The 12,765-nt window shown below is 42.6% G+C and overlaps 1 protein-coding gene and 1 long non-coding RNA gene across 6 annotated transcripts in view; one reads left to right on the forward strand and one right to left on the reverse strand.

The window, feature by feature from the left end:
• Nucleotides 1-2,008, reverse strand: part of JPH1 (junctophilin 1) — an 84,326-nt gene extending 82,318 nt beyond the window's left edge. For 4 of the 5 annotated variants that reach the window (XM_071737799.1, XM_071737798.1, XM_071737796.1 and 1 more), the window contains exon 1: nt 1,449-1,983. In XM_071737799.1, the coding sequence (XP_071593900.1) occupies nt 1,449-1,827 (379 nt within the window). In that variant the 5' untranslated portion in view covers nt 1,828-1,983. Of the gene's footprint in view, nt 1-1,448 lie in introns of all 5 variants that reach the window. The other variant, XM_071737801.1, reaches the window with a different exon arrangement.
• Nucleotides 2,009-2,054: 46 nt separating this feature from the next.
• On the forward strand, nt 2,055-9,367 carry LOC139793305 (uncharacterized). The gene is made up of 2 exons (XR_011724580.1): nt 2,055-2,553; nt 9,272-9,367. It is a non-coding gene; the product is annotated as an uncharacterized lncRNA (long non-coding RNA).
• Nucleotides 9,368-12,765: the final 3,398 nt, after the last annotated feature.

The raw sequence follows: 12,765 nt of genomic DNA on the forward strand, positions 1-12,765 counted from the left end.
GGACCAAACTGTAAATGCTACTTCTGTTAAAATACAAAAATACCTATTTCTCTAGAGTGATCCTAGAACTTTAACCACAGAACTCTTACCAAAACTCCTTGAGGAATCCAGCAACAGCATCAGTCAAGAGATCTGATACATGGGTTAGTCCTTCCATCGCATCATGTGAATGCTACCTCTGATTTTGGTAACTGTTTCTCACATGTTAGCTAAGCAAGCTACTCAATGCTTAAGTGAGCAGCTTTTCTGTAAAAAATTCCAACAACCCTCTAATACTAAAAATGGGACTAGTTTTTCACATCACAGCAGAACAAACTAAGTTAAGAGCAACTCTACAAAAGTTACAGGTGGCAATTCCACCACTGCCAATGACACCAAAGCAGCAAAAGAATTAAAAAATACCAAGTGTATTTTTTTTTTCCTGTGGACCACGACAAAGGTACAATAACTGTACCAAACCACCCAAATAAGCTCCAGTCCTAAGTGACCTCAGTGAAACTCCGGACTCCTAACAGCAGGGCAGGCTGCCCAATCCTCTCCACACACTCACCCTAGGAGCCCTAGAAACATCTGCTTTTTTGTGATGGTGTGAGAGGCCTGTGCAATTTCCCGACACAGCTCGTAGTTAGGGCAGTGTTTCCAACTACACCATATTTTTAATGGACTACGAGTTATGACATGAGCGTGGACCCACGTTTCATCGATTTTGCGAGAGCTCCGTGCCCACACCATTACCTCCAGCGTGGTGTTTACGAGCCGGGTGTACCGAGCGAATAAAGCTGCTATCGCTGCTAGCAGAGGAGCCAGGCACAAGGGCTCTCTTGTTAAGTTCTTGCAGTGACGGACACAAAACAGCGCAGGGGGAGCGAGGCGGTGACCTCGCTTGGCTGCTCTCTGCGAGACGGGCACTGCCGGTCCCGGTTATCGTTATCGCGGGCGGGGAGCCCGGCAGCCGCCTCGGCAGAGAAAAAGGAAAGCTATCTGCCGGCAGTCGTCATGCGAATTTCTACCACTTGGTCGGAAGAAAGCGGCAAGCCCGGCACCCCAGCCCGTGTCCAGGCGTGCCCATTACCGCTCGACCAGGGCCGAGCGGCTCCTCCGGGAGCGGGCGCCGGGCACCTGTGGCGCTCCCTGGGCCGCCAGCGGCGCTCCCGGGGACGGCGAGGCCGCGGGCTGAGCAGCGCGATCCCCGCCGGGAGCAGCGCACGAAGGCGGGCAGGGAGAGACGGGGAAAAGCAGACAAGGTACGGGGAAGACCGACCCCGCCGCCTGGGGCTGGTGTGAGGGCGGCGGTCGGGCACGGGGTGGGGTGGGGGAGGGGCCCTGCCCGCGGCGTGCGCGCCCACGCAGGCGCGCCCCCCCCCCTTTCCCCCCACTCCACTCCCCCACCTACCCCCCCCCATCCCCCCGGCGCCGCCGCGCACGGGGCGCCCCCCGCCGGCGCCCACCTCCGTCCCCATAGGTTTCGACGCCGTATCCGTCCTGCAGCCCGTTGCTCCAGGTGCCCTCGTAGCGGGCCGGCGTGCTGAGGCTCTGCCGCACCCCGTAGCGCCCCTTGAAGCCGTGGGACCACTCGCCGCGGTACATCCACCTGCCCTTCGTCTCCACGCCCAGCCCGTGGCGCTTGCCCTGCGCCCAGTAGCCCAGGTAGGTGTTGCCGCTGGGCCAGGTGTAGCCGCCCGCCACCTCGAAGCCATGGGACCAGGAGCCGGCGTACTCGCCCTGCCCCTTGGGCCCGGTGCAGATGCCGTGCCCGTGGGCTTTCCCGTCCTCCCAGCCGCCGCAGTAGGTGCCGCCATCGTCGAAGTCGAACCGGCCGCCCGTCATCCAGGGCAGCGGGGCGAGCGCGGCGCCGCCGCCGCCTCCCGCCCGCCTTCCCTTCCCTGCCTGTCCTGACTTCCCTCCCCTCCCGCCGGCCGCCCGACTACCCCGGCGCTCCCCGAGACTGCGAGCGCTCCGCCGGCCGCTCGCCTGCCCGCGCCCAGCCCAGCCGCAGCCCCGCGGCGGCGGCAAACGGCGCCCGCCCTCCGCTCCTCCCTGTCCGCCCCTCCGCCCCCCGCCCGGGACCGCCCCCGATCGGGGCCACCGCCTCCGCCGCGGGGCAGGTGCGCGCCCGCCAGCTGGCCGGGGGCCGCCCACGGTGCCGCCGGTCACGGCTGTGGGTGGGTTTGAATCCCCGGGAGTGATGGGGAGCAGGCGGGTATCCCCCGGGTGGAGACCTCCATGCGCCCGCTCCTCCTCGGAAGAGGTGCTCCCCCTTGCCCCCCACCCCCCCGCTCCTCGGGGACGCGCCTGTCTCTGGGCGTGGAAATCCGGGGTGCGCGCAAGCCGCGACCGGCTGCCGCTTCAGCCCCCCCATATCCCCGGTGGGGCGAGGGGGCCCGGCCCGGTCCAGCCCGGTGGGTCTGGCGGCTCAGTGCTCCGTCCGGGCCGCCTTGCCCTGCTTCAGCGCTGCTCGTCAGGGGTTCCCGGACAGGTCCCTGTTCCAGACAGGTCGCTGCTGCACCTGCCAGCGCCTGCAACAAGTAGACAACAGGAGAGCGTTTTCAAGTGGTACCCGAGACTGCTAATTTTTATTTTTTACTTTAGGACTAGTTTTAAGTAGAAGCTGTTGCTGCACGGCACGGTCTGGTTGTGCTTTGTCGCTTTTCCAAGCCATGTAGGAAGCCAACCTTTCTGAAGGGGCAAGTCAGCAGTACCAGGGGTGAGAAAACCCGGGGCACAAGGAACGTGAGTAGTATCAAGGCCTTTCAAGGTCAGCGCTGCGGGGAACTTGGTAGGGAAGCTCTCATTAATGCCTTTAGCCCTATGGCTATTGGGTGACTGAATAGCTCTAAATCCTGCCAAGCACTCCCTTGCCAGATATTTGATAATCAGATAAAAATGTAAGGGCAAATGACAAGAGAAACATGGAATTTTAGAAATAGCAGAGAAAAGTCTTGGGGAAGGGATTGAAAGCTGTTGTTTGTGGGACATCTTAGATTTTGTTCTTTCACAGTTACAGACTGAAAATCTGAAAGAAAGTGTTCCTCTTCAGTGGGGATGTTATTAAAAGCAAGGAGGATGATTATCTGTCATGGGGTGTGATACTATCTGGACACATGATTTGGAGAAGTGGGAGAATTGCAATGTTAGTAGCAGTGAGTAAAAGCAGAAACTTCATTGAAAAGATCTGAACACAAATCATCAGAAGTTAAACTTCAGGAATGTGTGCCAAATTCAGCCCAGCTATAAGCATTTTTGACTTAAACCTAAATTAAATGACAGTGTTGCACATCTTAAATATAACCATATAATTTGGGTAAATTTTCAAGTTTTTTGCTTCACAGAGCATTGTTCTGTGTCCATATTTATGCTACACTCACACAATTCAGTGATGAAGTGTCTCTGGTCTTGCAAAGAGTGAGTTGAGCACCATAACTGATGTGTGCTCTCCCATCAGAGGAAATGTGTGCTTTATAGCCCAGTTTCTCATCCAACAACAGAATTGGGGATTTCTTATTCTGCTCACAAATGCAATGTAAATTACACTGCACATGCATTTGGAGATACACATGCAGAGAAAGCTTCCCCATCTTCTATGGGTAAGGTGCATGTCTTTGATCTTGTCCTTTTCTTGTTGCTCCATAGTTTTAAAGTGTGGAAAACCATACAAAAACGTGATTTCTGTAGTACAGACATTATGCAGGCTTTCATGTATCTTTAGACAAGGCTATATATATATGTATATATATTTGGCTGAAAAGGAGCATGACCTCCATCACAATGTGAGCTTTTGTAGAAAGACATTATTAAGAGCAGAGAAGTCTGAAAAAATTGTATTTGATGAAGCAGATTCAGTTCTGTATCCTCTGAGTATTTTTTGAGCTCATCAGGTTTTTACACCCTCCACATATTGCATTACTTAGTCAAGAAAAAGATTAGAAACAACAGTGGCGATGACGTGTGCTTTGAGGTATTTACTGTTTTCACTCTACCAATCTCTTTTTTTATGTTTTCTTTCCTCTGACACAAGATAAAGAGATATCAAGATCATATTTTAGGGGCATATCAGAAGATTGAAATGGTTTAAATGAACATGGAGAACTGCCCTTTGGAAGTCAGCATGCCTATAGCTGATCTTGGTATACAATTAAGCCAGTGACTGGGGCCCCCTCTTTACACTTGGATGTTACTCTATGAGATTTTCATGTGGTGTTGTGGTTTAAGTGGAGCTGCTGAGCTTTCCCTTTTGGCTGTTGTGGGGTTAGTACTGTCCCACATGGTGTTTGCAGGTGCTGTGTGCAGAATCAAGGTGTAAGACTGGTATTGCCTTCCACAATACTTAGGTACCTCCTGCATGCCAGGGACAGGACCAGCCTGGATGGGAGCAGAGGTGGGATGAGATGACTGCTTAGCAAGTCCAGGCAGTGCCTCTGTGACTCAGCAAGGGCTGAGATGGGTCCGATGAGGGAGTGTGGGATTCTCCCAGCCCCTCTGCATGTCAGAACCACTCCACTGAAGAGGCAGCCGTGCCCAGCTTCCTGATGGCCTGGCTGATAGCCACGGTTGTCCAAGTCCTTGCATGCCCAGGTATCATGCTTGGTTGGTGAATTACTGGATTTGCTGCCGTTTTCACCTCAATAGTTCTACTACTGAATAACTGGATTTGCCATTGTAATGGCCTGGGTCATTACACCTCTGATGTATATGTGTTACTGTACTGCTACTTAGAGATAAATAGTTTATCCCTAAGGCTGAGGGTCTGATGTCTGTTACCATAGCCTGCACCTGTAATTCGATGGGCCTGGCTTAAGTACTTACAACTGTACACTAGAAGGTATCGGACCATTGCATTAATGAAAGAAGTATCTGCGTGCTAGTCCCTTGTTTTACCCCTCTGATTTAAAATTTGCAAGTTTAATAGTAGATCAGATGAAACAACAAGACTGGATGGGGCAGTGGTGAAAAATGAAAATTTCAAGAAGGAATCATGGCTTTTCAAGAAGGAATCAGTGCCTTTTTGTTTTTTTTTTTTTTTTTTTAGAGACCCGCAAATGACGGTAAAATGAGTGGTAATTTTGCATGTTTTTCTTATTTCCAGATGTATTCATTTAAATGAGGTAACCAATTTAAATGAAGTTGATGATGATAGAATGAATTAACCACTGCCAGCCTTTTCTTATTATGTTTTCAGCAGGGATAAATTTTGATAGATGTGAGGATAGAAATGCTTTGGAGAGAACTCTTAATATCACGCAGGCAGGTCTTGATCATGCTAGAAGTCCCAAGTGCCTCGCTGGTGCTGATAGGACTGTGGATAGTTTTTCTTATTATTTTTTAGTTGGGGTTTTATTATTTTTTTTAGTTTTGGTGGTTTTGATTTTTTTGGTTTGTTTGCTTTTTTTGAGTGACTTTGCAGTGATGAGCTTTGACTTTAGTTCATGCTACTTTCTGCTTCCTTCTGGCCAGGGTGTAAGTAGCTCCTATGCATGTGTAGCACGTATGTGTTAAATAGCTTAGATCTACAGATTTTATTTCCTTGGATACTTCTTCCTACTATCAAGTTAAAAATGTTTTAAAATGCCATAGTTGCCAGCAGTAAGCAATTATAGGAAGATGAATGAGTCTACCTGTTTTGTCCAAAATAAATGTAATTGTTTCCATTATTTTTTTACCTGCCTCTTCCACAGTTTTTCATATACTTTTTCTTATACGTTCTTTTCAGAAGTCTTTGATATAGGTAAAACTCAGAATAAAAGGTCCAGATGCAGTTTATTTATCATTTACATTAAAAAAAAAATATTTTTGTTGTTTAGTGACCAAACAGAGAAAGTGTACTTTGTTTTGAGTAGCTTTGCTGCTGCGTAAGTCATCATGGCACTAGATGTGATAATATGGTATGTAAACAAAAACTGTGCTGCAGGTTTATATTTAAAAAGGTCCCTGGTGTGAGGATGGTGCAGGCAGCAGGTGAAGATCCTAAGCTGCTGACGTTTAATATTAACTAAATACAAAACTGCTGAGTTTAAACTATTAGTCTGTGGATATCTGATGCATGACTAAAAATTAGGCACATTTATTCCTGCCCTTAAAAGCCTGATTCGTCAGGGAATTACTTTAAGTACTTTAGTAATCCCATTTACTTCAGTGGGACTACACATGAGCTTTAAATTAAACATCTGCAAGATATCTTTGCACAAATAAAGCAAAGCTCCCAAGAATGTTCTCAAGTATTTTGGAGAACAGAGGCAGGATGCTTAACTGATGAGCTCCATCAGCATGTACTGGATGAGTTCACACACAGGACTGCTCTGTGGGAGGCAGAAACAGAGAAGTAAAGGTAGCACAAAAGCCATGGCTTAGAAATTTCAGAAGCAAGGAGGTCTTCCCAGGCTCCGTATGAACAGCCACAACTTTTATGCAAATTTTTGCAGCTGGACTCTAAATTAATGTTTATAAATGTAGCTCTCTGTAACTTCAGGAGCCTGACAACATAATTGGTGTTAAAACAGTAACATACCCCTTGTTTTTACTATACTGTAAATTCACATAAGTTACTGTGAATACCAAAACAGTAATTCTACAGAATTTCTGGAAAAAAAAAAATTGAGAAACATTGTGTTATGAAAATGCTCTCCTAGCTGCATATGTAAGAGTCAGTTCTACCTTGTACTTGGAGCTGGGACCTAGCCAGTAAGATTTCATTCCAGAGATAATATGCTTACTCAGTGTATTGACTGAGTTATTTTCTTGGAAAAGTGCTGATAAAGCTTACAAAAACCAAAATACAGATCCTTTTCTAACTTGAAAACAAGATGAGCATGTTGTGTACCCAGCCTTCTATTTTCAGCACTGTCCTAAGCACTGAATTAGATTTTAAATAAAAAAACCTGTTTTGTTTTTTTGGTGTTTTTGTTTGTTTGTTTTTAAGAAATGCAATGTTCCTTTGTTTCTGAAGTGATTTTAACAGTGACAGAACTCTCCATTAAAGTAACATGCATTTTATTGCAGATTTTTCAAAAGAAATATATGAAGATATTAGATTATATTGTAATGATAGTATGGAACAGTGTTATGGTTATGAATACCTATGAAATTGTGTAAAAAAAACAAAACAAACAAAACACTAACTGTTGAGAAGCTGTGCACCCAGAAACAATTTGTTTCATATTTTTTATGAAAAAATTTTAAAAAATTATTTGAAAAAATTGTTTGGTTTTTTTTCATATGGCTGCAGAACCATGCAGAAAAATGAGTACATCACTATTCCTTAATCCACTTTTAAAAAAATCCAAACTCCAAATGTGTTTGATTCTTATAATGCTTGATTTAAAATAAAATACAACGTCATAATGATTACCCTAAATTACCACCCAAATTATACAGGTGGAAAAAAGATCTACAAAATCAAATTTATCCTAGCAAGTTTTTCCTAAATGGTGATCTGAATCCTGCCACCTCCTGCAATTCAAGTCTTGCTTCCTCAGGGAAGATAGAAGTGGTTTGTTGTTTTCCTCTTTGCAGTAAATTCATCAGTGTTTGAAGATGGTTTGTTGTGTCTTGTTTAGCCCTTTTCTTTAGACTAAGCAGGCTGTATCTTCACTATTCCCTCCCAAACCTCTGGCTACCACTCTTGCTTTTATCTGGACTTTTTCTGGTTACATATTTGTTAAAATCTGATTTCAAACCCAGGACACATTATTTGGCTAATATTGTGACATTTTGAAGTAACATAATTCTGTGTGACTCCCAGATGAGACTATTTTTCTACACTGGTGCCAGGAATGAGGGGTGTGCTGATTCCTCCTCCCCCTTCACACAACAAGATGATACATTGCCTTGTCTTTAGTGTGTTATCTGCTGTTGTCTTAATCCTTTCCCAAAGAATACTGTGAAATCACAGTATTTGTACTAGTTTCCCAGTTTGTACTAGTGGAGCTGAGTTTCACTCAGCAGTTATTCACTTGCACACATATTTTTTTTTCCCCCTCAATATTACTTCCCCAGCTGAAGTTCACTGTGAATTTTAATCCCATATGTTGCACTTCCTCCCTGGTTTCTTACAGTTTGCACATTCACACATGGAATAACCAGATTCTTCTAAGACTAAAGTTATTAATGAACGTATTGAATGTTAAAAGATTTGATATATCCTTCAGGCCTAATAATTTATACAGATTATTTTGTAAACAATGTGTACTCTTACCACAGCATTTACTAGATCACTGTTATTGAATGTTAGCAGCCCTGCTGAAGTCAAAATACATATTACCTCTTTTAGAGAAGGCTTGAAATCCAAAAGGGGTTTAACGTTTTTGTTTTCTTGGTGGTGCATCTGCAAGCTTTCCCTCCCCAGTGAGAAGTGGCACAGCCCCTCCCTTCATCGTCGCCCTGCAGTGCTATCTCCTTTCCTTTTCTGTTCCTTCCTAGCCAGGTCTTGTTCTGTGTTTTGACCATTTTGATATTGTGCCTACATACTTGCAGTCTTCCCTAGTATTCTTCCTTTAGTAACTTCTACTTGCATATAGTTCCTCGTGGTGTTTCAGGATCATTGAAGAGCCCTCAGTTTAGTCAGGTTTGTCTCATAACACTTATTTTATCTTCACATTGAGGAAGTTTGTACTTATTCCCTTCACAATATTTCTTTTAAAATTCTAGATTGGTCTTTTGGGAATTCCTAATAAAATAAAATTGAGTAGAGAGCAAATCTAAGTTTGTGGTTTTTATAAGGCAATCTTGCCTGACGCTGGCTTGAGACATTCTCATGCTCCCAGCCCTCTGTGCTGCCAACACAACTGTTTCTTCATTGAGCTATGATTTGGATCAGGGAACCAATCCAGCTTAAAATAATCCAGCAAAAAGATTTATTTTTATTTTGCTCTTAAAGCTGAATTGTTTGCTCTGTTTGCTGAGCATATATACAAACAACTGTGCTAATGCAATTGAAAGCATCCAGAAAAACTGGCAGCTTTATAGCTCACCTCTTCTGTTGTTAAAATCCAATCTTGTTCTCATAGAAATAGCAAATAATATTTTCCTATAATCTTCCACCCAAGTGGATGCATGGTCTTGCATTCTCACTTTACTCCTGTTAGTTAAAAGTGAAGGATATTACAGATTTGTCGTGGTCACTCATCTGCTGGGTAGGAAAAGTTTTCCCTGTACCAAGGTACTGTACTTGCCCTGTAGCACTTTCCCAGCTGGTCCCCCATCTTCACCCTGTTCTGTGCTTTGAAGAACTACCAGCAGCACCCAGTGCTCTTCAGTCCTATGCTGTCACATCCTGCAGATTTTTCAAGTGCCTGAGGAGGTCCATGGCCTGATGGAAGGTTTTTCTGTTGTTTTCTCCTGTTCCTGGACCATTTGTATTGGCTCTCATTTTAGGTAAGAATTGGGACTGCCTTGTGTTTTCTCAGTGATGGGCAAAGCATTTCTGTCTTCTGCCTGTATATATGTTTTGTGGCTTTGGTTTAAATTATAGGAATGTTATACCTTTGAGATCTTAATTCTTCTGGTAATTTTCACGTAAATTAGGTAGCATGTTGCTTTAATACCACAGGGGAAAAAAAAATTCAACAGCTTTACTCACTGCTCACCATACTGCCATTTTTTTCTTAAAGCCTCTGCTGCGAGATACTTAGATCTTCTCAGAGATCTCTGCCTTTTGCAATGCTTTAGGCCACCTATTCATTGAAATTCTTCCTTCATGAGTGGGTAGTTTAAACACCAGTGATTACAGACCCTGACAGAAGTTTTGGTAAAGTGAATTTCTCCATCAGACAGGCATTTCCAGCTCTGCAGTTTTTGTCTCCTGCAGCAGAGCAGAGCTCTGCGAGTCACCCTGGGGCACCACTGACTGCAAAGGTGAATGCACCTCGAGAAGGCACCCATCCCACCTTCCCCAGAGGCCACAGTTCTCCAGCCACTCCCTGAACCTTGCAGTTCCTTATATTTTGCCTTAATATATATTTTTGCCTTATATTTTGCCTTAATTTTATCTGGCAGATATTATCAGACATAGGGATGGGGCCATATGCCTGTCTGTGTTCATACCTACTTCTGCCTGAACATGGGATCTCTCCTGTGAATTTGTGTTCTACTTTTATAAAAACTGAAATATCTCTTTTTTTTTTTTTTCTTTAAAAATGTTAAGTTAATGCTGAAGTAGCAATTAGATATTATTATTAGAAATAATTTTAGAAGACATTTTGATGGCATCTGCTATTTGCATGCACTGGTTACGTGGTGCTGGAGCAGAACAAAACATCTGTTGCATTTCACCAATGAATTGTTGTTGGTGCTTCTTAGACCATAGACAGTTGATTAACTTTATGTAAAAAATCTATTGTTATGCTCAGTGAATCCATTTGTGAAATAAATCTAAAATCGCTGTCATTCTAAATATAAATTATAGGTATAACCTTGGGGTTTTTTTAAGTTTTTAGATGATGATGGAGAAAACAAGGGAAATGCTTCTGCAGATGCAAAAGCTGAGCCTTTTGCCCTTTGACAGGGAATGTATTATGGATATTTTCATGCACAGTGTAGTCTCCTCTGAGATTTGTGTTTATTAACAAAGTCCTCAATAAAGGAACTGAGCTTTAGAGGACACTACCATGTGGCTAAGCAGGCTGCAAAGACCTTTAATAGAAAGCCACTCCCTCAATCTGCTTAAACTTTGGTGAGGATAATACGGCTTACTCTAACTGATTTTTGATAAAGCAGTAAAAGACAAACAGATGCTTAATATGTCCAAGTTGATAAATATACCCTATTGATAAGTTTCTTGTGCTAATCCAGGAATTTATCCTGGAGGGAAAAATTACTCTCATCACAGCTAACATGCAAGGTAAACATGCATATTTTGATGTTCAGTTTTTCAGGAGAAAAAAAAAAAAAAAAACAGAAGAAGGGTTAGTGCATCATAATCAGCCTAACCAATGAATTAAAACTACCAGCTGGTATGAGATTTCATTTATTCGTGGTTTGCTTGTGCTCTGTTGGCTTTTTAAAAAGCTGGTAACATCAGGTCAGGATGTTTTTGCATGGTGCTGCAACTGTTAACCATGTGGATTACACTAATAGGCCCTTTTGCATCTTGAAAACTGGATTTCTTAGCATATAATGTAATTTTGCATTGCTGCAAAATTGTGTCCTATCTGGGCTCTGAAATTTCAAGTTAAGGATTAGTTTCTACTCTTTGGAAGGCATAAGCAACAGAGCAGGATTTTGGATGTCTCTCCCTGTGTTGTGCTGGGGCAGTACATTTTTGTTCTCTTCTTTTGGTGAAGTCAGGAATTTGTATTTGCAGCTCTTCATGTGAATACCTTATGTATATATGTGCTTCTGAAAAGTAAAAGATGGACATTAGGCAAATCAGTATTTGCATTTTTTTTTTCTGAAAACAAATAGTATGACTGAAAGAGTTTTGAGCCTTAGTTTTGTTTAAAAAGTAACAATTTTTTTTTAGTGGAAAACCCCATCATGCTAGGCATGGAGTCTAAAAGAGGCTTCCTAATGTTCTTTATCAAAGTATCATCCCTCAGTAACTACAGTTGTTGTAGTAAAAGAAAATCCTTTTTTGTCAAAGTTTATGATCTTGTTGCAATAGGTCCTTTATGAACAAGTAGCCACTATTTGAGTTTTAGTAAGCCAACTATATTGTACATTCCTAATAATGCAGCATATTTGAAAACCAATTTAGAGATATTCTGTCTGAATGCATAATGGATCTATTTGACTTACAGAATATCAGCTGTAATCAGTTAGTTATGTATAATTAATTTTTTCACTTGTAGGTGTGCCTTCATACACAGTACCAGATGGGCTATGCAGCCCATCAAATTAGTTCATGTTTTAGTTTATTAATTTTAAAATTTGGCAGAGTCCTTGATCTACATGGTATTTGGTTATGTTATATACAGAGTTTATTTCTAAAATTAATTTTGAAATTAACTTGTTAATTGCATTGCAAAATGTTTTTAATTTACCCACATTTAATGATGTGGTATTTTTGCTTATATGAGGTTTTGCAGTGAAAACTAAAAAAGTAATAGAGTTGGAAGACTGTGGCTCTGTCAAACAGCATGCTAAAGTTAGAAGCAGTAGTTTTCAATTGTGTTTACATGTATAAAGGGATATAGTTTTGTGTTTGTGTAAGCCTGAGACTACAATTTGTGTCTAACTAAGGGAACTTTTAATGATTTGATTTTTAACAGCTCAGCATATTTGGAAAACTGAGCCTAATGAAATATTTTAAAATGTCAGCCATTTTTTAAAAATTCATTATAGCAGGATTTTCCTACCCCAAAATTTCAGTATCCAGAAAGAGAATTAGTTGGGCACTATACAACTTTGTGATTCTCCAGTTTTAGCACCTAAGATTTATTTGTGTAGGCTTAAAAGAAGAAAAAAGTTGTAATATTTTCTGTGCCATTTGTTGTCAGGGGCATATTTCCAGATTATTTTTTTTTTTTAATACATTACTGCTGGCAAAATTATAACACTTGAAGTGTGAAAAGTGTGCATGTCATTTTAATTTGAAATTTTGATAGTTTTTTCCCTCCTCTGAATTACAAATTGTAGTACAGATTGTGTGCTTTGCTGCATTTCATCAATCACTGGAAGTGCCTGGCTCATTCTGCTGGCTATGGAGTGAGCTTCAGGTTGTATACCTAAAAGCTACTTGCCTGAATTTGGAAGAGATGATCCTATGTGCACAATTGCTTCCAGAAATGCAATTTCACCCCTGATTTCACAGTTTTAAGGAGATAACAGCTGCTG

Source organism: Heliangelus exortis, chromosome 2 (genome assembly GCF_036169615.1).
Source record: "Heliangelus exortis chromosome 2, bHelExo1.hap1, whole genome shotgun sequence".
Lineage (NCBI taxonomy): Eukaryota > Metazoa > Chordata > Aves > Apodiformes > Trochilidae > Heliangelus > Heliangelus exortis.